General features: G+C 40.3%; 1 protein-coding gene and 1 pseudogene across 1 annotated transcript; one reads left to right on the forward strand and one right to left on the reverse strand.

Annotated features, from left to right (window-relative positions):
• Positions 1 to 956: 956 nt before the first annotated feature.
• LOC125911256 (nitric oxide synthase-interacting protein-like) lies at positions 957 to 6,618 on the reverse strand (annotated as a pseudogene).
• A 5,584-nt stretch (positions 6,619 to 12,202) lies between these two features.
• LOC125933233 (olfactory receptor 5AN1-like) lies at positions 12,203 to 13,149 on the forward strand. The gene has a single exon (XM_049646110.1). It carries the CDS (start codon positions 12,203 to 12,205, stop codon positions 13,139 to 13,141), a length of 939 nt encoding a protein of 312 aa, XP_049502067.1. The 3' UTR covers positions 13,142 to 13,149.
• Positions 13,150 to 24,483: the final 11,334 nt, after the last annotated feature.

Below are 24,483 nucleotides of genomic sequence, written 5' to 3' on the forward strand. Positions count from 1 at the left end.
TTTAATTTTCTGAGGAACCTCCACACTGTTTTCCACAGTGGCTACACCAATTTATATCCCTACCAAAGGTATAGAAAGGTTCCCTTTTTTCCACATCCTCACCTACACTGGTTATCTCTTGCCTTCTTTTTTAAAAATTTTTTATTAAAAATTTTTTTTAACATTTATTCATTTTTGAGAGTGAGAGAGACAGAGCATGAGTCGGGGGGGAGGGGGGCGGGCAGAGAGAGTGGAAGACACAGAATCCGAAGCAGGCTCCAGGCTCTGAGCTGCCAGCACAGAGGCCGATGAAGGACTCAAATTCACGGACTGTGAGATCATGGCCTGAGCAGAAGTCAGATGCTTAACCGACTAAGCCACCACGCACCCCTCTCTTGCCTTCTTGATTATGGCCATTCTAATAGGTGGGAGGTGGTATCTCATTGTGGTATTAATCTGCATTTCCCTGATGATTAGTGATGTTGAGCATCCTTTCATGTAGCTCTTAGCCATTTACATATTTTCAGTATGTGCCCTTAAAAATGAGTTTGACATTTCTCCACCCTCATAGGGTAAACTTTCACTTGTAGGAGTTGTTAGAGGGGTTCATTGTACAGGGAGGGATCTCAATTCAGTCAATCTTTCTGTGACCTTATCTACCTGTTTGGGTTTCAAAGAGGCAGGGGAAGATTGCCCTCCCTCCACACCCTGCGATCTTGGCATCTATCATTTATCTTAAAAGGACCCTCAGTATTCCGGTATGTGAACAATGCCTGGCACATTGTATGCACTTAATATTTGCCTAAAGAATTAACCTTAGTATTTTGTACAAATCTTAATATTTTGGTTCTTTCTTTCCCAGCCCCACTGCATTTTATTGCCTTTGGGAGTCTTATCACATTTTAATTTGGGAGAGGCATTCCTAGACTTCTCAGGGACTTCAAATTTGCCTTACCTCAAAAGGATGGGAGGGGATTTCTACTTAGCTCCTTAAAGTGGCGCCCTCCTATGGTCACAGCTCAGGCTTTGGCTTCTGGCCACTCTTACCCAGTTTTAACTGTGCATTTGCGTTCAGTGCAGACTTTATTCTTAAGGTTAAGCCACATTAATTATTCGTAGCCCACACCTTTGAACTCAAGCTATTGTAGAAGGTGTACCCGGGGAGTGGCTGGCCTCCTCACCTGCCACAGTCCCGGGCTCCAGCGCAGCCAACGAAGTGGGGCGCCACGAGGCCAGTCGCGTGCCAGTGCTGATGAACTCTCCCGCGAGCCGGGCGGGCATGATGGACCTCGACTTCTTGGCCTCCGCCATCACTCCGGAGCCCGCCAAGTCCAGGCCGCTCCGCTGCACCACCATGACGTCGCTTCTCCCAGTTCACAAGTCCACCCTGTCCTTCCGAGTCAGCTTCTGCAGGCTCTCGAGGGTGACCGTGGCCCCAGAGGACCTGAACACTGCACGAGGCGTGCGGACGCTCCAGCTGTCACGGGTCCCAGGGCACCCTCAGCGCTCACTGCGCGTGATGAACCCCACGCAGTCCACAGGGCGTCAAACGGCATGAAGCGCATGCGCGTCAGGTCTGACATGCGCACTGGCTTCCCGGACATGGGGCAGGATCGAGGCGCGCGTGTAGGCTTCTCCGGGTCGGTGGCCTTAGCCTCTGGAATTTGCCACGGAATCCAGGCAGCGCTTTGTCCTTGTCTGCGAGGCCGGCACTGGGCTCTTGTCAGGCATCCTCTGGGCCATTCCCCGGGGCAGCCTTGGGCGTGAAGGGTTCCTTCTAGAGGAAGGCCGCACCTGATTCTGGTCTGTGGCTGCGCAGCTCCTCCTGGCCCTCACGTCGAGCCCCCAGCTGCTTCTCGAGCGCCTTCCTCGGCCGGGGGGGGGGGGGGGGAATCTCCTCCTCTGGAGTGAAGGGTCACCCGGGATTGCCTCACGCTTGTACACGAAGCCGTCAGGGGTGACCATGGGCCATGGCTGGGCTGCGGAGAGTTGCGGCTGCAGCTGCAGACCTGGAAGGCATCCTGGCTCCTTTCGTACGTTCTGGTCCTATCGCCTGAGGCCGCTGTGCCCTTCTCCTGGCAGGTGTAGACAGCTCAGCCAGTGTAGACCGCCCAGCCGTGCGGTGCGGTTCGTGCCTGGAAGTGTCATCCTCACAGACTGCGCCCTGTTCCTTTGCTGCTTCTTCAGTTGTGCCGGTATTTTGGTTAAGTCCAAGTTACTATTCAGCACTGTAAGTATTTAACAAAAAATAAGAGTTCTTGGTAGAGTGCTTTTGAGGGAAATATGGTTATCACGACTGTTTAATTTTTAGGCTCTCTTACGTTGTAACAACATATATTTACTTTTTTGTTTTAAAGGGAATTGGTCTTTTGTGGTGAAATTAGTAAAAATTGTGGTTCAGTAGGTCTTGTTTTACAGATCAGTTAAAATGTAGTGACATTGTTTATTTTAGATTCTACGTATGGGATTCTACATATGAATTTCTCATTTTTTCAGTCAACTCTGATATGTTGAAATTTAATTTTTTAAGAATTTATTTATTTTGAGAGCTAGCATCAGTGGGGGAGGGCAGGGAGAGAGGGAGAGAGAGAACCCCAAGCAGAGTTAACCAACTGAGCCACCTGAGTGCCCCTTGAAATTTAATTTTTAAAATTATGTCCTAATTATAGTTTTGGAATGAAAGAAAAATGTGATTTTTATCAGATCTTTACACACATATATATGTATATATATTTGTTACTCAGATATAAGTCCTTAGTATTAAAAAGTGTGGTTGTAACAGTAGGCTATAGACATTAATAAAATAATAGTATAAGCTAATTACATTTTTACAAGTAGAGGTGCTGAAGACAAATTAGGATGAAAAGGAATATGGTTAAAATATATAAAAATACAAAGACAAAATTTCATTTCAAAGATAATAAAGGGAAATTAAAACAATTTTTTTTTACCTAATGAAATATCAGTTAAAAAAATTAAAATAATTTTTTATTTACATTAACTGAATGCTGGCGAAATACAGTAAACAATGGCATATAGTCACTTATTTCTACTGAAGATATAAAATGGCTTAAGCAGTTTGAAAATACAGTTGTGATATGTGGCTAAACATAATGAGCCGAATCCATGCGTTTGCCTTTACTCCTTCCTAGAGCCTGCGTAAATGACAATAGGAGGGTTTTTTTTTTCCCCCATAAAATCACGAAGATATGGATACCAGGAGAAATGACCACGGAAGTTGGAAGCTGGAAAGCAGATCTATGAGGAGTAACCAACTTAGATTCAAGAAATCAGGAAGCTATGGGTCCTGGGTAGGTGGGGTGGAAAAGCCAAGAAGCAGCAAGTTGATTCCCATTGCACAGCCCCCAAAAGGATCAGGAATTGTAGGCACCAAGTACCTGCACAGTGGGTGGGACTTAAAACTGGAGATTTTATTGAAAATCTTTTAAGAGTGTCTAGACTCCTAGACCAACCCATCCTGTTCTCTAGCCCATAGGAAACTGCACCTTCCCCCATCATTCCTCACTCCCTCTAGTAGAATATTGGAGATTATTTCTCTGGGATATTGAACCAAGAAGTGTGGGCTCAGGGCCATCACTTATATCTATGGGGGAATGATAAAAATAGAGGGATGAATATAATATGTACATAGCGAAAAGGGAGATTCTTTCTCCACTGCACACCTACTCCATTCACTTGTTCAACTCTCAGAATACTCCTAGCTAGGTTGATATCTCCTGGGCAGGAAACTGGAGAATTCCTGTGTAGAGAAAAACCTGCCCATGATTACAGCAGAGTTTATCAGAGCAATTGAGAAGTGCTCCCCAGAATGCCTTGCAGGAAGCCCAATAAAGGACAGTCTCTGGCCATAAACACCAAACCTCAACTCTTGCTTTTTTAGTGCCTTTCTCTGCAATGTGGAAGGACAGAAAAAAACACCTCAGATGGTAAAAAGGCAATGAATGGAGTGTAAGACTGTGTAAAAAATAAAACTCCAAAATTAGTACACTCAGATTAAAGTAGTTTCATGTGTTTTAAAGAAGATACTGCATCCTTATACTGCCATATAAGGAGTGAGAATGGGATGGAACCAAAAAATTTTCCATTACAAGTCTGTTAAAACTACTTGACTTTAAAAACTGTATATACTTAGTATTTTTTTTTTACATTGAGAATTAAAATTACAAAAATTCGTGATTTATTTATTTACCAACTTATTGCTGTCTAGCATTCATAATCATTCTCTGAGGAGTATCTTTAATGTACAGGAGGAATATATGTAATAACATACATTATATACACATATAATAGTATATTAATATATTTTTATTGGTATATTAATTATGTATAATTAAGTATATTAATTATACATTTATATGTAGGTTTAAGCCAATCAGAAAATAATCAATAGCCATTGCAAATAGCTTGGGGTAGAAGTGAGAGATAAAACCTGATCAAAGCTATCTCTGATGCTTTGAAAGATGCAAAGAGATGCTTGTTGGGGCTTTTGGGAGAGAAAACATTTTTATCTTTTGTGGAAGCTGCTAGAAGACACACTGTCTTCTTTTGGATGATATGAAGCGAGACTGGGAGATCTAGAACTTACACAACTTTTCTGTATAACGGAAATTATCCATAGGATAGAACAATTACAACATTAGGCATATTAAACAGAAGAGAAGAAACTGGCCATTTGTAATATTGTTAGAGCCACTGGGTCATCAAATTTTCTCTGACTACTTCAGTTTTATGAGTTAACAGATTCACTTTATTGTTATGCCCAGTTTCAGTTCTTTTTTTCTGTTGCTAAAAATTAAAGATTCCTGGGGTGCCTGGGTGCTTCAGTCGGTTAAATGTCCAACTCTTGATTTCAGCTGAGGTCATGATCTGGGGACTTGTGAGTTTGAGCTCTACATCAGGCTTCATGCTGTTGAGTGGAGCCTGTTTGGGATTCTCTCTCTCCCTCTGCCTCTGCCCCTTCCTTGCTCTCTCTCTCTCTGTCTCTCAAAAGAAATACACTTGAAAAAAATGAAAGATCTTGATTCTGAAATAATTTCATAAGGTATACCAAGATCACAAAAATGTGACTTCTTTTCAGTATGAATGGCCTTCATTTATAGGTAATTACTCTTCTTGCACAAGAAATTACTATAAAACCTTGAGACTTCAAACATAAGTAGATATTTATTAGAAAGTTTCCTTGGATCAGGAATTCAGGGGTGATTTGGCTGTGTGTTCTGGCTCAGGGTCTCTCATACGGTTGTACTCCAGTAAGTAGAGGGTCAGGGCTGTGGTCGTCTGCAGGTAGATTGAGGCTGGAGGACCCACTTCCCAAATAGGCTGGCAGGTTTGTGCTGGCTGATGGCAGGAGGCTAATATATTCTTGGTTACATGAATTAGCCCTATTAAATATAGGAGTGGTCCTCACAAATCCATGAATAACAGAAGGCTAGGGTCACTGGGGACCATCTTGGAGGCTTCCTATTACAGTCAGATGTTAGAAATGCTTCAGAGTCAATATATTAAAAAATATTCATTGAAAGTTTAGAAACAGCTTATCCCTGGGACCTTCATGTGAAGTGAATTGTGAAAGAGATGGGAGAAAGAAATGGAAGAAAGAAGGTGCACACTTAAAATCAAGGTGGGGATTTTTCTTTCTTCTTGAGGTAGTCCTGCATTCATATAATATTCCCTCTTAGAATAGCTTTTCCTGCACCCCAAAGATTTTAGACCATTGTGTTTTCATTTTCATTTGTCCCCTGTCTCTTTTGATTTCCTCTTTGATTTCTGGCTGGACCATTCATTATATTGTACACTGGAAACTAATATAACACAGTATGTTAATTATACTTAAAATATAGAATCGAGGGGGACGCCTGGGTGGCTCAGTTGGTTAAGTGTCCGACTCCAGCTCAGGTCATGATCTTGCGGTTCACGAGTTCAAGCCCCGTTTCAGGCTCTGTACTAACAGCTCAGAGCCTGGAGCCTGATTCAGATTCTGTCTCCCTCTCTCTCTGCCCTTCCCCTGCCTGTGTTCTGTCTCTGTCTCTCTCTCACTCAAAAATAAAAAATAAAAAAAATAGAATCAAGGTTGGGGAGATTTGCACAGGCTATAAAGAAGTCAAAGTCATCAATTTCTGGGTAAAGGCAAGCCTGAAGCATGCTCCATGGTAGCTTCGCAGAGACAGTGCAAGACCTCAGAAAAAATGGCTATTGTGGTGTGCCTAAGTCCAAGACATCTGAGCCCCTCAGGGATTCCAGGACAATAAGTTGACCAAGGGGCAGAAAAGCCACCAGACTGGGGTACCATGGAGACTCAGAGTCCAACCAAGAGAATTTAAAGAGAATTTTTTAAAGACATTTTTTCCACACAATTTATGGACTCATTTCATACATATATTACATTAGTATTTATACAGTACTTTACATTTTGCATAGTTACATCACATAGGTTTGACTTGTTTTTCTGTTAACCATATGAAAATGGCAGGTGAGAAATTATATTGCCGATATTACAGATAGAACGCTTGGGCACATAGAGGTCTGCCACATTCGTCCCAGTGTAGCAACAATTTATTAGAATCTCACAAAGTGTGATTTGTGGAACATTTTTGTTCTTACCAGAAACATGGCCTCCATTGCTTGGCCATGATGCCCACATTCTATACTTTTTGGTGTTCTGTCTTTAAAAGGGTTAAGATATTACAGTTCTTATCAGGGGGAATATATAACTACTAAACTATCAGTGAGAGTTAAATAATTAACTCACTGCCCACCCACCCGTTTCTCCCTGCAGGTAAGAATAGCTGAAGTAGATCAAATTAAGGATGGGATCTTGTCTCGAACATCTCTGCATCCCTAGTAACTGGCAGGGTAGATGAGTTTCATTTCTAAAAACCCAGAAACAGGGTTAGCTGGATGGTTCAGTTGGTTAAGCGTCCAACTTCGGCTCAGGTCATGGTCTCACAGTTTGTGAGTGTCGGGTTCTGTGCTGACAGCTTAGAGCCTGGAGCCTGCTTTGGATTCTGTGTCTCCCTTTCACTCTCTGCCCCTCCCCCACTCACATTCTGTCTCTCTCTCTCTCTCTCTCTCTGTGTGTCTCAAATAAACATTGAAAAAAAAGTTTTTTTTTAAACCTAGAAACAAACAAGAAAAATGTTTATGGGAATGATCTTAAGTAGATATTTTTAGTGAAGGATTAGTAATGCAGCAGAACACGTTGGAAAGAACTCCAAATCAGAACACACAAATCACACCTACTGTTAATAGAAGTTATGTTTGTACTACACCCCCTGGTAAGTGCTTTGTATGCATTATCTAACTTGATTCTCTCAATGTAGACGTACTCTATGAAGTAGCTACTACTATCAGCCCCATTTTATGATAATCCTGGGGCTTGGAGAGGTTAATTTGTTCAAGATCACACAGTCATCAAGTCATCAGATTGGTTGATACCCATGTCCCAGGTTGTAACCATGATAAGTCGTGACTCTGTCATGAATTAGTTTTGTTGTTTTCCTTATTTTCTCAGTTTCCTCATTATGCGTAGGGAATAATGGCATGTCTGCCTCACAGGACTGCTGTGAGAGTCTGGTCATTTGAGAAAATGTATGTTTGTAAATATCTAAAATGAAAGTGCTTTGTACAGAGGGAAATGTTCATGTATCTAATTTATTTTAATTAAGATATTTTACCAGTTAGCTTGGTCATCTTGAGCAAATCTTTTAGCTCCTTGGCCTCAGGTTCCTCACCTGGTAATTGAGGTATTGTAGTAGATGGTCCCTAGGTTCTTTCCAACTCAAATGACTCCAAGTTCGTTAAAAGAAAAGCTACAATCATGAGAACATGATTGGACTATGGGGATGTGGGGAATGGATCCAGAAGGGACATGGCAAAGAGAAGCATGAAATTAGCAGGGACAAAAACTCCGTGACAATCATGACTCCAGAGAGCAGGTATCTGGGGGTTTTCTCCGTCTAATTGCCTTCTCCTGTTACCTTTGCTCTTAATAACACATTTTATAGGATCTCCAGTTGTGGGCATCTCTCTTGCTCTGAGTGGACAGCCAGTTTCATAGCCTAAGGCTCCCGTCTTGGAGAGTGATAGGGCCCAGCTGGAAAATTCCTTTGGAAAAGAAATAAGCAGTTTTAACCTTTGGCAAGAGCTCTGTCTTCTTGGGAAATCTGGGTCAAGGTGAGAGGGCAAGATTTAGTGAGAACGGTGGATTTTTTTCTGTCTTAATAGCCATGTGATTCTTCCAGTAGGACCTGCGTGGAGCAAGGTTTATGGTCCTCAGTCTCTCCCATTCTTCACCTCTTCCCTCTCCCTCCCTCACTCCCACACTCTCCACGGTGGGCTCTTCCTTGGGTTCTCTTTCACCTATAGAATGTCTCTGACCTTCCTTGAAAAGATTAATCTCTACTCTAAAATATCAGGGATTATTCTGGGGTGAGGGATGAATGTTGAGTTCCAGTTCTGCAATTTCTTAACGATATGGTCTTAAGCTCTGTTACCTTCTTTTTTTTCACCTGTAAAGTGGGGGATAATGGGATTACTTAGAGCCTAATAAGACAATGTTTATGAAGCCTAGCAAATTTTAGAAGTCAATAATTTCACACTGAGCTAAAATTAACAGTTTATTGACTCTCAGGCAAATACTGGTATGACAGAGTATTCAAGTCGAATTCCATTGGCCTTTTGAAATACTTCATATACCTCTCCATGGTCATCTTTGGAGACCCTGGGGGTCTGGAGGCACTAGTGTTAGGGTAACACAGATATCAGAGATGCTTCACTCCCAAGCATAGGTAGTTGTTTTTGTTCGTTTGTTTGAGAGAGAGCATGTGTGTGTGTGAGAGCTTGGGAGGGACAGAGAGAGAGGGGGAGAGAGAATCCCAAGCAGGCTCCACATTCATCATGGATCCCAATGTGGGGCTCTATCTCACAAACCATGAGATCATTACCTGAACCGATATCAAGAGTTGGATGCTTAACCCACTGAGCCGCCCATGTACCATGGTTATTGTTGGTCTTACTGTCTCTTTTAATTTTTTTTAATTAAAATTTTTCTCAATGTTTATTTATTTTTGAGAGAAAGACAGAGCATGAGTGGGGGAGGGGCAGAGAGAGAGGGAGACAGAATCTGAAGCAGGCTCCAGGCTCCGAGCTGTCAGCAGAGAGCCCAGTGAGGCACCTGAACCCCAAAACTGTGAGATCATGACCTGAGCTGAAGTCGGGCGCTTAATTAGGTGACTGAGCCACCCAGGCGCCCCGACCTTTTTTTTTTTAACTTATATTTTTCTTCTTCATTCAGCAACATCTTGGTTTTTACCTGACTTTGTACCCTGAACAGCCTTACAGAGTGGCCATGTCCTTAGTAGATCATATTGGAAAATGTGTTGATTAGCTATAACCCTATCTCCAACCAATATTTATGTCAGTCACCTTTTCTTCAAAGTGTCTGGGATATTCTGAACACATGCAAAAAACTAATTAAAGAGAGTGAATATATTCAGAATTTTTCCCTCTTCCTCTATCTTACCAAATTTTAGCAAGATAAGTTTTCAGGATCAATTTTAACATGAATTAGTAAACAATCCACAGTTCTTCACCTTTATTTGGAGAATGATGAGTTGAATAAAATACTTTTAGCTCTGCCTGCCTCTTGTTACCAGAATGTAATAAGAAAATAAAATTATTGCAAGTGATTAATTAGAAGCTTGACTTAATTTTCACAGAATTGATAGATTGTGTTGGTGTATTGGGGTATGTTTTACACAGGAGTTCATACTTGCAAAATATATTCATTGACTCTGACTCATCTTGGATAAAATAATGGAGAACGTATATTGGCAACACTTTAAGAGTAAACAGAAAGATTTCCAAGTTCCTAAAAACATATTTGAAATGTAATAAGACAATTTTAGATTTACATCCAGAAGTGGGGGAAAGAACCATTTGTTCAACATATATTTATTCAGTTATGCAAACATTAGTATACAAGATGCTTATCACTAAATAGTGGAACATCTCCATTGGACTATGCACTGTGCATAGTGTTGTCAGCTCAAGAGTAGTTGGTGGTGGTAGAACACAAAAAGTGGCATCAGGAGCTTACAGCTGACTGGCAGATAACAGAACAATATGAGATAGAAATAACTATAGTCATTGATTAACAGTATTCTTGAGTCTAGGCACAGAGGCCATCTAATTTAGAAAATAATTATGTGAAGAGCTCCTTGACCTTTCAGTATTCATTCTGCCTTATTTTTCTTTCACAGAGAGGAGTGATAATGGGGATGATACTTGCTAACATTTATTGAGCCTCTACTGTTTGAAGCCCTTTATGTCATTCAGTCCTTGCAGCAATCCTATGAGGTAGTATCATTAGCCCCCTTTATAGATGAGGCAACTGAGGAGGAGGGGCCAAGATGGTAGAATAGCATGGAAGTTTTTTTTGCGTCTCTTGCCCCTGAATTGTGGCCAGAGCAACACGAAAGTATCTTGCACACCTAGAAAACTGATTTGAGGATTAGCACAACAATCTGCACAACCTGAACCACAGAACTCGGCAGGTATGCAGCGCGAAGAGGTGAACTGGGGAAGAGAGAAGCCGCAGAGGGCAGGGAGTGGTTTTTGCTTGCAGAGAGATGATGGGGTGGGGGGGGGGGGGGGAGGTCGGGGAAAAGCCCCCCCCCCCCCCCGCAAAGCAGCTGGAGAGAAAAAAGGAAAAAGGAAAAGTGGAAACAGCCTCAAGGGTCTGAACAAAAAAAGAAGGGAGAAAGGAGAAAGGAGAGTGTTTAAATTCCATTAAGACTCTGTAAACAGGGAGAGTGCAGTCTGAGACTCTGTACGATTAAGGATGTATGTATCTTAATAAGTTGTTTCTTATAGGGGTTGTTGAAAATTTATCAAATACAAGGATGTTTAAAAGAGGAATCAAAATCATACCAGTCATTACTTTTGGTATTTGTAATTGGCTCACATGTTGTGTGTGTGTGTGTGTGTGAGAGAGAGAGAGAGAGAGAGACAGAGACAGAGACAGAGAGAGGGAGACAGAGAGACAGAGATATTATATAAAGCAAAAACGTTTTTCCTCCAGAGAGATAAAATCATTTTGTACCCTTATCAGAGTAAATGTGAATGCCCCATCCCTTGATTTATACCTTTTATGTTAAAGGGATTACTACATTTGTCTTTTTTATGTTTGTGACCATTTTTCCTTCATCAATTGTATTTCTTTTTTTTTTAATTTTTTTTTAACGTTTATTTATTTTTGAGACAGAGAGAGACAGAGCATGAACGGGGGAGGGTCAGAGAGAGAGGGAGACACAGAATCTGAAACAGGCTCCAGGCTCTGAGCTGTCAGCACAGAGCCCGACGCGGGGCTTGAACTCACGGACCGCGAGATCATGACCTGAGCCGAAGTCGGCCACTTAACCGACTGAGCCACTCAGGCGCCCCTCAACAGTTACTTTGTACAGCATTGTATGCTGGGCCTCCCCATGAATTTTCCTGTAACTCTCCTAGTAATCTTATAGTCCAGGGGCTCTTGATGTTCTCATTTTATTGGGAGCAAATCAGTCTTAGTGTGTAAGCTATGGGGGCGAGTTCATAAAATGAGAAGGTATCAGATAAAACTCCAAAGTCTGAACCTTTAACCACAGTACCATGCTGTTTTCAAGTAGTAAAATACCCTAAGATTGAAAAAATTCTTGGGGTCAGTAATGAGCTATGCTGGCTTCCCTTTGGTGTACTTAGTATGAAGACTTCCCAAGAGACTTCTTCCATAACTTTATTGGGCATTTAAGCTATGCCTTGAGAAAATATTATCAAAGTCAAGTTATGATATAGTTTTCTGGGCCAGTTAGAAGATGATATATCAAAAAATTTACATAAAAGTTTGTAAAATTGTTATAAACATCAAAAATAACTTTTCTTAAGGGTAAAAGAAGAAATTTAAAAAATTTATCTAGATGGCTATCTGGGACTGAAGGGCTATTTCAGTTTTAATCTGCAGTGATGACCCTTATGCTCTTATAAAGCTGCACTTATATAATGAATTTTCAAAGGCTTAAAAAAAACTTTCAATGACTGATCTCTGTAGTAACCACAGAATTTCTGTTAAGTTTTCAGTCAAATTTGAAAAATATCTCTTTAATTTGAATGAGATTTCAGCAGTGCATTCTCTTCTCTGTTTTCTGATTCTAGAAGCACCAAGCCAATGACTGGGGGAGGAAATATTACAGAGATCACTTATTTCATCCTTTTGGGATTCTCTGATTTCCCCAGAATCCTAGTAGTGCTCTTTGTTGTATTCCTGCTCATCTACATTATGACTCTGACTTGGAACTTGTGCCTCATCATCTTAATAAGGATGGACTCTCACCTCCACACACCCATGTACTTCTTCCTCAGTAATCTGTCCTTCATGGATATCTGCTATGTGACCTCCACAGCCCCCAAGATGCTCTCCAGCTTTTTCCAAGAGCAGCAGACTATCACCTTTGTGGGTTGCGCCGTTCAATACTTTGTTTTTTCAATCATGGGACTGAGTGAGTCTTGTCTCATGACAGCCATGGCTTATGATCGATACGCCGCCATTTGTAATCCTCTTCTCTATTCATCAGTCATGTCACCCACCCTCTGTATTCGGATGGTGCTGGGGTCCTATCTGGCTGGACTCTCTGGTTCTGTATCCCAATTGTGTGCCATACTTCAGCTTCACTTCTGTGGGCCTAATGTCATCAACCACTTCTTCTGTGACATGCCCCAGTTGTTAGTCCTGTCCTGCACTGACACTTTCTTTGTACAGCTATTGCTTGCTATAGTAACAATGATCTTTGGGGTAGTTAATGCTCTCATTATCATGGTATCCTACTGTTATATTGTCATCTCCGTCATGAAGATCACTTCAGCTAAAGGCAGGTCCAAGGCTTTCAACACCTGTGCTTCTCATCTAACAGCAGTTTCCCTCTTTTATATCTCGAGTGTCTTTGTCTATTTGAGTTCCAGCTCTGGCGGTTCCTCCAGCTTTGACAGATTTGCATCAGTATTCTACACTGTGGTTATCCCCATGTTGAATCCTTTGATTTACAGTCTGAGGAACAAGGAAATCAAAGATGCCTTGAGGAGTTTACAGAAGAAGAGATGGTACTGCTGAGGTTCTGTCCAGATTTGTCCTATCAGAAAGCTTAACTCCTAAGAATATGCAAATAAATGGACTATAATATCGCCTTTGTATGAAGAAAGCTTAGTTTGACACAGATTAATATGCCAAATGGACTGACGGTGACTTGATTCCACACAAACACAATGGCTTTAAGTCCCGAGGAGGCTCATACTTTCATACATGGGGAATGTCATCATCATTTATAAATAATCTGCAAGTATTTGTAAAATATTAAGGTTTAGAAACTCGTTAGTTCCTTTTGCTTTGGAGATTGAGCCCTGCTCAGTCTCAGACCTCTGATTGTAAAGGACTGATATCTAACAGAGGCCCCCAAGAATGTGGAGAACTTGTGTCCCAAATATTTTGATGTGGCGTAATGCAGACATGATGGTGGTTGATGTTTGTTGTGTGTTTCTGCCATAGTGGGAATAAACGGAGAGAGAGGATGTGCCTTTGAACAGAAATAAAGCTATACGATTAGCCTGGTTGTGTCTCCTGGGAAGAGTCTGATATAGCTACTGTTTGTCTAAGGCCTCTTTCAGAGCTAATCATCCCATAAATTTGGTCACATCCCAGTCTCTACCAGCTATAATCTTCTGAAGGAAAAGGTGATTTGAATCCTAAAGAGGATTGGAATGAAGGATGTGGTCCCTTCCTTACCATTTCTTAGGAGTCTGATGGTTCAGTTTCTTGCTTCTAGTGTTGAGTGGGTGTTTCTCATGGAAGATGATGTTCAAAATCCATGTCATAGCCAATATCAGTTTTTTATATTGTGGGACTCAAGCCTCTTTCTCCCATTAAATGTGGAAAATTTACCCTTGTGTGACATAGCCAGTGTTTCACACTCTCAAATCATTTCTGATATTTCAAGCATCTGTTTATGGTTGGTGTGAGGAGACTTGTGTGAAAATTCATTGTAGGAATAGAGTTACTGAATTATAAATATTGCAGACTAAGAACAAATATGGAAAGCTGATATATATTCTTTTTATTTTCTATGTTAAACATTTTATGTCCTAGAGATTTATGGTGTTGTATGGGGTGATATAATGTGTGGAGTAGATGGTTAGAGTTATTCTAATGCTGATATTTTCTAGGAAGCCTCAAGAGCCAGAGAAGAAATAATAGTGGGAGAGGCAGGGCTTTTAACATTGGCTAGTTTTCTTTGTGTAAAGTAGAACATAAAGCTTTTGGTTCTTGTGATCTGTTTGAAAAGGGAACACGTTGTGTAACAAAACTGGCTGCTGATTTGCCAGATTGCTCAGACTTGAACCAAATGATATAAAACATATGTCATTACAATGACATGTTAACCTTGGAGATTCATTGGGTTCTCATTGCTGTTTGGGGGGGGTCTTAATTCTGATGAGTCACATAATTGTTCTGTTTAATTTAAGATTATAAATGAAGAGGCATTTGAAGCCTTTGCCAAATTTTTCACGAGTTTGCAAATGGATGGGATTGAGAGAAGGGGAATCACTCAGTCTCTGGGAGAGAATGTGAGGTCTTACCCCATACCAAGGAAGTAGGGCAGTGTGAATAAAAGATGTGTGCTCCCCTTCCCCACCGTGTAAGCTTAGGTATGCTCTTTGAAGTATTGTTCTTTAAAAGTGTGTAATGATGTATGAGAAGGCTTCCTAAGGAACCATGAGGGCTTCAGTAGGAGGCACACCTCATAATCATTATGCTGTGCATGAGATTTCCATATTTATTTATCTTTTAGTTGCAAGGTTGTACCCTTTCAAAAAACATCTTTCCTATTTCCTTGCTCTCCAGGTCCTGGTAACCACCATTGGACTCTCTGTTTCAATGGGTTTGGCTTTTTGATCCTGCATAGTAGTGCTATCATACAGTTTATGTCCTTGTCTGATTTATGTCACTTGGCATAATGCCATCAGGGTCCATTCATGTTGTCTCAAATGGCAAGATTTCCTTCACTGTTGTAGTTGAGTAATATTCCACTGTGCTGTGTGTCAACACCATGTCTTCTTTATAATTCTTTATCATTCCATATATTGCCTATTATGAATAATGCTGCAATAAACACGGGAGTGGAGATTATCTTTTTGGTATCCTGTTTTTATTTCTGTTGAGTGTATACCCAGAAGTGGGGTTGCTGGATCCTATGGTAGTTCTTTAATCTTTTGAGGAACATCCATACTGTTTTTAATAGTGGCTAAACCAAGTTACCTTTCCACAAATAGTGTACAGGTGTTCCCTTTTCTCTAAATCCTCACCACCACTCATGATCTCTTGTTATGATGATAGTCATTTTAACAGGTGTGAGTTGATATTTCATTGTGGTTTGGATATGCATTTCCTTGATGATTAGTGATGTTGGATATTTTTTTAATGTACCTGTTGGCCAATTGGGTGTCTTCTAGGAAAAATATCTATTTGGTTCCTCTACACATTTTTTAATCAGATTGTTTTGTTTTTGAGTTGTATGAGTTCTTTTTATATATTGGATATTAACCTCTATCTGAGATACGTGGTTGGTAAATATTTTTAAGTATATGGTTTACAGATAAGTTGCCTTTTGATTTTGTTAATTGTTCTCTTGCTGTGCAGAGGCTTTTTAATTTGATGTAGCTGCACTTGTTGACTTTTGCTTTTGTTGATTGTGCTTTTGGTGTGAGATCTAAAAAATCGTTTTCAAGACCAGTGTCAAGGACCTTGTTCCCTATCTTTTCTTCTAGGAGTTTTATGGTTTCAGGTCTTATATTCCTATCTTTAATCCATTTAGGGTTAATTTTTGTGAGTGGTAAAAGGTATTGGTCCAGTTTTATTATTACGCATTTGATAATCCAGGTTTTACAAAACCATTTATTAAAGAGACTGTTCTTTCCCGACTGAGTATTCTTGGCTCCCTTGTTAAACAGTAGTTGACATGGTAGGTGGGAGTTGATTTCTCAATTCTATTTTATTCTACTGACCTATGTGTCTATTTTTTTTTAATATTTAAAATGTTTATTTATATTGAGAGAAGAGCATGATCATGGGAGGGGCAGAGAGAGGGAGAGACACAGAATCCAAAGCAGGATGCAGGCTCTGAGCTGTCAGCACAGAGCCAGATATGGCGCTTAAACTCACAAACTGCAAGATCATGACCTGAGCTGAAGGCCAATGCTTAACCGACCGACCCACCCAGGCTCCCCGCTATGTGTCTATTTTAATGACAGACCCATACTTGTGTTTAGTATAGCTTTGTAGTATAGCTTGGAATCAGGAGTGTGATGCCTCCACTTTTGTTCTTTCTCAAGATTCCTTTGGCTTAGGTCTTTTGAAGTGTCACACAAATTTTAGTATTGTTTTTTCTATTTTGGTAAAAAATGTCATTGTAATTTTGATGGAGATTTTCTTCAATCTATTGATGACTTTGGGTAGTATGGACATTTGAAGAATATTAATTTCGGTTCATGAACATGGGATATGTTTCCATTTTTTTGGTGTGTTCTCTAATTTCTTCAATGTATTTTAGTTTTAATAGTACAGATCTTTTACTTCCTTGGTTAAATTTATTCCTAAGCATTTTATTGTTTTTAATGTTACTGTGAATGGTATAATATTTTTTACTTCTTTATCAGGTGTTTCATTGTTAGTGTATAGAAATGCAACTGCTTTCTGTATGTTGATTCTAAGTACTGCAAGCTTACTGAATTTCTTGATTAGTTCCAATAGATTTTTGGTTGAGTCTTTAGGACTTTCTAGATATAAGAATATATCATCTGCAATAATGACAGTTTTCTTTCTTCCTTTCTGATTTAGATGCCTTTTACCTCTTTATCTTGCCTAATTATTCTAACTAGGGCTTCCAGTACTATGTTGCATAAGCATGGTGAGAATGGACACTCTTGTCTTGCTCTTGATCTTGGAAATGATTTTAACCTTCCATTGTTGAGTGATGTTAAGTGTGGATGTCTCATTTCTGGCTTTATTATGTTTAGGTCAGTTCCTTCTATACTCAAAGTGTTGACTATTTAAAAAAGGATGTTGTATTTTTTCAAACGCTTTTTCTGCATCTTTGAGATGATATGCTTTTTATCTTATATTAACGTGGTGCATCATATTTGTGGCTTTGTGTATGTTGAACTATCCTTGTAGGGACAATATTCATTTAGTCATGGTAGATGATCCCTTAATGATTTTGACTTGCTGATATTTTATTATGAGTTTTTGCGTCTGTATTCATCAGGGACATTGGTATATAATTTTCATGTAGTGTTCTTATCACTCTTTGGTATCAGCATAATGTTGGGATCATAAAATGAGGTTTAGGGTTAAGGTTATAGGATTATTCCTCTCTTTTCTTTTTTTTTAAAATAATTTCATAGAATTTCTGTAATTTTTTTATGTTTATTTTTTATTTTTCACAGAGAGAGAGAGAGACAGAGCATGAGCGGGGGAGGGGCAGAGAGAGAGGGAAACACCGAAGCTGAAACAGGCTCCAGGCTCTGAGCTGTCAGCACAGAGCCCAACGCGGGGCTCGAACTCACAGACTGCGAGATCATGACCTGAGCCGAAGTCACTCAACCGACTGAGCCACCAAGGCACCCCTCCTCTCTTTTTTTTTTTAGTCTAGGTAAAGATTTATCACTTTGTTTATTCTTTAAAAACCCCAGCTTTAGTTTCATTGATATTTTTCTATTGCTTTTCTGATCTTTATCCCATTTATTTCTACTATTTGTTATTTCCTTTATTCTGCTAACACTGGCTATATTTGTACTTCTTTTTCTACTTCTGTGAGGTCAAAAGTTAGGTTATTTATTTGAAATCTTTTTTATTCCTTGATATATGCAATTTTCACTGTAAACTTCCCCCTTAGAGCGGCTTTTGTAGCATCACTTAGGTTTTCCTGTGTTGTGTTGACATTTTCATTTGTTTTTGAGGTATTTTTTGATTACTATTTTGATTTCCCCTTTGACCCATTAGTTGTTCAGGAATGTGTTTAGTGTTCACATGCTTGTCATTTTTCCACCTTTCCTCTTGTTGATTTCTAGTTTCATAACAATGCATATGGGAAAGATACTTGGCATGATTTCAGTCTTGAATTTGTGAAGACTTGGTTTGTGTCCTATCATATGATTTATCCCGAAGAATTTTCAGTGTGTGGTTAAGAAGAATGTGTATTCTGGTGCTATTGGATAGAATGTTCTATAAATGTTTGTTCAAGACATCTGGCTTACTGTTTGGTTTTGTCCAACATTTCCATGTTGATTTTCTGCTTGCATGATCTATCTATTGCTGATAGTGGGGTATTGAAGTCTTTTACTCTTATTGTATTGCTGTTTATCTCTCCCTTCAGATCTGTTCATTTTTGCTTATACATATTGGAACTCTGATAATTGGGTGCATATATTCATGTTCTTAATGAATTGACCCCTTTATCATTATTTAGTGACCTTCTTTGTCTTTTATTTCCATTTTTGGCGTGTAGTCTATTTTGTCTGATATGAGTATAGCTGCCCTGCTTTCCTTCTTTCTTTCTTTGTTTCTTTCTTTATTTTAATATATGAAATTTATTGTCAAATTGGTTTCCCTACAACACCCAGTGCTCATCCCAAAAGATGCCCTCTTCAATACCCATCACCTCCCCTCCCCGCCCTCCCACCCCCCATCAACCCTCAGTTTGTTCTCAGTTTTTTTTTTTTTAACATTTATTTATTTTTGAGACAGAGAGAGACAGACCATGAATGGGGGAGGGTCAGAGAGAGCGGGAGACACAGAATCTGAAACAGGCTCCAGGTTCTGAGCTGTCAGCACAGAGCCTGACGTGGGGCTCGAACTCACGGACCGTGAGATCATGACCCGAGCGGAGGTTGGCCGCTTAACCGACTGAGCCACCCAGGTGCCCCTGTTCTCAGTTTTTAAGAGTGTCTTATGCTTTGGCTCTTTCCCACTCTAACCTCTTTTTTTTTTTTTTCCTTCCCCTCCCCCATGGGTTTCTGTTAAGTTTCTCAGGATCCACATAAGAGTGAAACCATATGGTATCTGTCTTTCTCTGTATGGCTTGTTTCACTTAGCATCACACTCTCCAGTTCCATCCACGTTGCTACAAAGGGCCATATTTCGTTCTTTCTCATTGCCACGTAGTACTCCATTGTGTATATAAACCACAATTTCTTTATCCATTCATCAGTTGATGGACATTTAGCGTCTTTCCATAATTTGGCTATTGTTGAGAGTGCTGCTATAAACATTGGAGTACAAGTGCCCCTATGCCTCAGTGCTCTTGTATCCTTTGGGTAAATTCCTAGCAGTGCTACTGCTGGGTCATAGGGTAGGTCTATTTTTAATTTTTTGAGGAACTTCCACACTGTTTTCCAGAGCGGCTGCACCAGTTTGCATTCCCACCAACAGTGCAAGAGGGTTCCCGTTTCTCCACATCCTCTCCAGCATCTGTAGTCTCCTGATTTGTTCATTTTGGCCACTCTGACTGGCGTGAGGTGATATCTGAGTGTGGTTTTGATTTGTATTTCCCTGATAAGGAGCGACGTTGAGCATTTTTTCATGTGCCTGTTGGCCATCCGGATGTCTTCTTTAGAGAAGTGTCTATTCATGTTTTCTGCCCATTTCTTCACTGGGTTATTTGTTTCTCGGGTGTGGAGTTTGGTGAGCTCTTTATAGATTTTGGATACTAGCCCTTTGTCTGATATGTCATTTGCAAATATCTTTTCCCATTCCATTGGTTGCCTTTTAGTTTTGTTGGTTATTTCCTTTGCTGTGCAGAAGCTTTTTATCTTCATGAGGTCCCAGTAATTCATTTTTGCTTTTAATTCCCTTGCCTTTGGGGATGTGTCAAGTAAGAAATTGCTACGGCTGAGGTCAGAGAGGTCTTTTCCGGCTTTCTCCTCTAGGGTTTTCATGGTTTCCTGTCTCACATTCAGGTCCTTTATCCATTTTGAGTTTATTTTTGTGAATGGTGTGAGAAAGTGGTCTAGTTTCAACCTTCTGCATGTTGCCGTCCAGTTCTCCCAGCACCATTTGTTAAAGAGACTGTCTTTTTTCCATTGGATGTTCTTTCCTGCTTTGTCAAAGATGAGTTGGCCATACGTTTGTGGGTCTAGTTCTGGGGTTTCTATTCTATTCCATTGGTCTATGTGTCTGTTTTTGTGCCAATACCATGCTGTCTTGATGATGACAGCTTTGTAGTAGAGGCTAAAGTCTGGGATTGTGATGCCTCCTGCTTTGGTCTTCTTCTTCAAAATTACTTTGGCTATTCAGGGCCTTTTGTGGTTCCATATGAATTTTAGGATGGCTTGTTCTAGTTTCAAGAAGAATGCTGGTGCAATTTTGATTGGGATTGCATTGAATGTGTAGATAGCTTTGGGTAGTATTGACATTTTGACAATATTTATTCTTCCAATCCATGAGCATGGAATGTTTTTCCATTTCTTTATATCTTCTTCAATTTCCTTCATAAGTTTTCTATAGTTTTCAGCATACAGATCTTTTACATCTTTGGTTAGATTTATTCCTAGGTATTTTATGCTTCTTGGTGCAATTGTGAATGGGATCAGTTTCTTTATTTGTCTTTCTGTTGCTTCATTGTTAGTGTATAAGAATGCAACTGATTTCTGTACATTGATTTTGTATCCTGCAACTTTGCTGAATTCATGTATCAGTTCTAGCAGACTTTTGGTGGAGTCTATCGGATTTTCCATGTATAATATCATGTCATCTGCAAAAAGCGAAAGCTTGACTTCATCTTTGCCAATTTTGATGCCTTTGATTTCCTTTTGTTGTCTGATTGCTGATGCTAGAACTTCCAACACTATGTTAAACAACAGCGGTGAGAGTGGGCATCCCTGTCGTGTTCCTGATCTCAGGGAAAAAGCTCTCAGTTTTTCCCCGTTGAGGATGATGTTAGCTGTGGGCTTTCATAAATGGCCTTTATGATCTTTAAGTATGTTCCTTCTATCCCGACTTTCTCAAGGGTTTTTATTAAGAAAGGGTGCTGGATTTTGTCAAAGGCCTTTTCTGCATCGATTGACAGGATCATATGGTTCTTCTCTTTTTTTTTGTTAATGTGATGTATCACGTTGATCGATTTGCGAATGTTGAACCAGCCCTGCATCCCAGGAATGAATCCCACTTGATCATGGTGAATAATTCTTTTTATATGCTGTTGAATTCGATTTGCTAGTATCTTATTGAGAATTTTTGCATCCATATTCATCAGGGATATTGGCCTGTAGTTCTCTTTTTTTACTTGGTCTCTGTCTGGTTTAGGAATCAAAGTAATACTGGCTTCATAGATTGAGTCTAGAAGTTTTCCTTCCCTTTCTATTTTTTGGAATAGCTTGAGAAGGATAGGTATTATCTCTGCTTTAAACGTCTGGTAGAATTCCCCAGGGAGACCATCTGGTCCTGGACTCTTATTTGTTGGGAGATTTTTGATAACCGATTCAATTTCTTTGCTGGTTATGGGTCTATTCAAGCTTTCTATTTCCTCCAGTTTGAGTTTTGGAAGTGTGTGGGTGTTTAAGAATTTGTCCATTTCTTCCAGGTTTTCCAGTTTGTTGGCATATAGTTTTTCATAGTATTCCCTGATAATTGTTTGTATGTCTGAGGGATTGGTTATAATAATTCCATTTTCATTCACGATTTTATCTATTTGGGTCATCTCCCTTTTATTTTTGAGAAGCCTGGCTAGAGGTTTGTCAATTTTGTTTATTTTTTCAAAGAACCAACTCTTGGTTTCATTGATCTGCTCTACAGTTTTTTAGATTCTATATTGTTTATTTCTGCTCTGATCTTTATTCTCTTCTTCTGCTGGGTTTAGCCTGCCTTTGCTGTTCTGCTTCTATTTCCTTTAGGTGTGCTGTTAGATTTTGTATTTGGGATTTTTCTTGTTTCTTGAGATAGGCCTGGATTGCAATGTATTTTCCTCTCAGGACTGCCTTTGCTGCATCCCAAAGCATTTGGATTGTTGTATTTTAATTTTCGTTTGTTTCCATATATTTTTTTCTTCTCTAATTGCCTGGTTGACCCATTCATTCTTTATTAGGGTGTTCTTTAGCCTCCATGCTTTTGGAGGTTTTCCTGTGGTTGATTTCAAGCTTCATAACATTGTGGTCTGAAAGTATGCATGGTATGATCTTAATTCTTGTATACTTATGAAGGGCTGTTTTGTGACCCAGTATGTGATCTGTCTTGGAGAAGGTTCCATGTACACTCGAGAAGAAAGTATATTCTGTTGCTTTGGGATGCAGAGTTCTAAATATATCTGTCAAGTCCATCTGATCCAATGTATCATTCAGGGCCCTTGTTTCTTTATTGACCATGTGTCTAGATGATCTATCCATTGTTGTAAGTGGGGTATTAAAGTCCCCTGCAATTACCACTTTCTTGTCAATAAGGTTGCTTATGTTTGTAATTGTTTTATATATTTCGGGGCTCCCATATTCGGTGCTCTTCCTGATGGTAGACCCTGTAATTATTATATAATGCCCTTCTTCATCTCTTGTTACAGCCTTTAATTTAAAGTCTAGTTTGTCTGATATAAGTATGGCTACTCCAGCTTTCTTTTGGCTTCCAGTAGCATGATAAATAGTTCTCCAGCCCCTCACTTTCAATCTGAAAGTGTCCTCAGGTCTAAAATGAGTCTCTTGTAATCAGCAAATTGATGGGTCTTGTTTTTTTTTATCCATTCTGATACCCTGTGTCTTTTGGTTGGAGCATTTAATCCATTTACATTCAGTGTTATTTTGGAAAGATACGGGTTTAGAGTCATCGTGATGTCTGTAGGTTTCATGCTTGTAGCGATGTCTCTGGTACTTTGTCTCACAGGATCCCTCTTAGGATCTCTTGTAGGGCTGGTTTAGTGGTGATGAATTCCTTCAGTTTTTGTTTGTTTAGGAAGACCTTTATCTGTCCTTCTATTCTAAATGACAGATTTGCTGGATAGAGGATTCTCGCCTGCATATTTTTTTTCTGTTCATCACATTGAAGGTTTCCTGCCATTCCTTTCTGGCCTGCCAAGTTTCAGTAGAGAGATCCGTCATGGGTCTCCCTTTATATGTTAGAGCACGTTTATACCTAGCTGCTTTCAGAATTGTCTCTTTATCCTTGTATTTTGCCAGTTTCACTATGATATGTCGTGCAGAAGATCGATTCAAGTTACATCTGGAGGAAGTTCTCTGTGCCTCTTGGATTTCAATGCCTTTTTCCTTCCCCAGTTCAGGGAAGTTCTCAGCTATTATTTCTTCAAGTATAACTTCAGCACCTTTTCCTCTCTCTTCCTCCTCTGGAATACCAATTATGCATAGATTATTTCTCTTTAGTGCATCACTTAGTTCTCTAATTTTGCCCTCATACTCCTGGATTTTTTTATCTCTCTTTTTCTCAGCTTCTTCTTTTTCCATAATTTTATCTTTTAGTTCGCCTATTCTCTCCTCTACTTCTTCAATCTGAGCTGTGGTCGTCTCCATTTTATTTTGCAGCTCATTAATAGCATTTTTTTAGCTCCTCCTGGCTGTTCCTTAGTCCCTTGATCTCTGTAGCAATAGATTCTCTGCTGTCCTTTATACTGTTTTCAAGCCCAGCGATTGATTTTATGACTATTATTCTAAATTCACTTTCTGTTATATTGTTTAAATCATTTTTGATCAGTTCGTTAGCTGTCATTATTTCCTGGAGGTTTTTTTTGAGGGGAATTCTTCCGTTTGGTCATTTTGGATAGTCCTTGGAGTGGTGCGGGACTGTGGGGCACTTCCCCTGTGCTGTCTTGAATAACTTGCGTTGGTGGGCGGGGCCGCAGTCAGACCTGATGTCTGCCCCAGCCCACCGTTGGGGCCACAGTCAGACTGGTGTGTGCCTTCTCTTCCCCTCTCTTAGGGGAGGGATTCACTGTGGGGTGGCGTGGCCCGTCTGGGCTACTTGCACATTGCCAGGCTTGTGGTGCTGGTGATCTGGCGTATTAGCTGGGGTGGATCCACAAGGTGCACAGGGGCGGGAGGGGTAGGTTCAGCTCGCTTTTCCTTCAGTGATCTGCTTCGGGAGGGGCCCTGTGGCACCAGGAGGGAGTCAGACCTGCCACTGGAGGGCTGGATCCGCAGAAGCACAGTGTTGGGTGCAAGCAAGTTCCCTGACAGGAACTGGTTCCCTTTGGGATTTTGGCTGGGGGATGGTCGATGGAGATGGCGCTGGTGAGTCTTTGTTCCCTGCCAAGCTGAGCTCTGTCGTCTGGGGCTCAACAACTCTCCCTCCCGTTGTCCTCCAGCCCTCCCGCTCTCCGAGCAGAGCTGTTAACTTATAACCTTCCAGATGTTAAGTCCCTCTTACTGTCAGAACACACTCCGTCCAGCCCCTCCGCTTTTGCAAGCCAGACT

The sequence above is a fragment of the Panthera uncia genome, chromosome D1, assembly GCF_023721935.1.
Source record: "Panthera uncia isolate 11264 chromosome D1, Puncia_PCG_1.0, whole genome shotgun sequence".
Lineage (NCBI taxonomy): Eukaryota > Metazoa > Chordata > Mammalia > Carnivora > Felidae > Panthera > Panthera uncia.

What these genes read in the sequence shown, in the direction of transcription:
- LOC125933233 (XM_049646110.1), top strand. Translation starts at nt 12,203, where the DNA reads ATGACTGGGGGAGGAAATATTACAGAGATCACTTATTTCATCCTTTTG.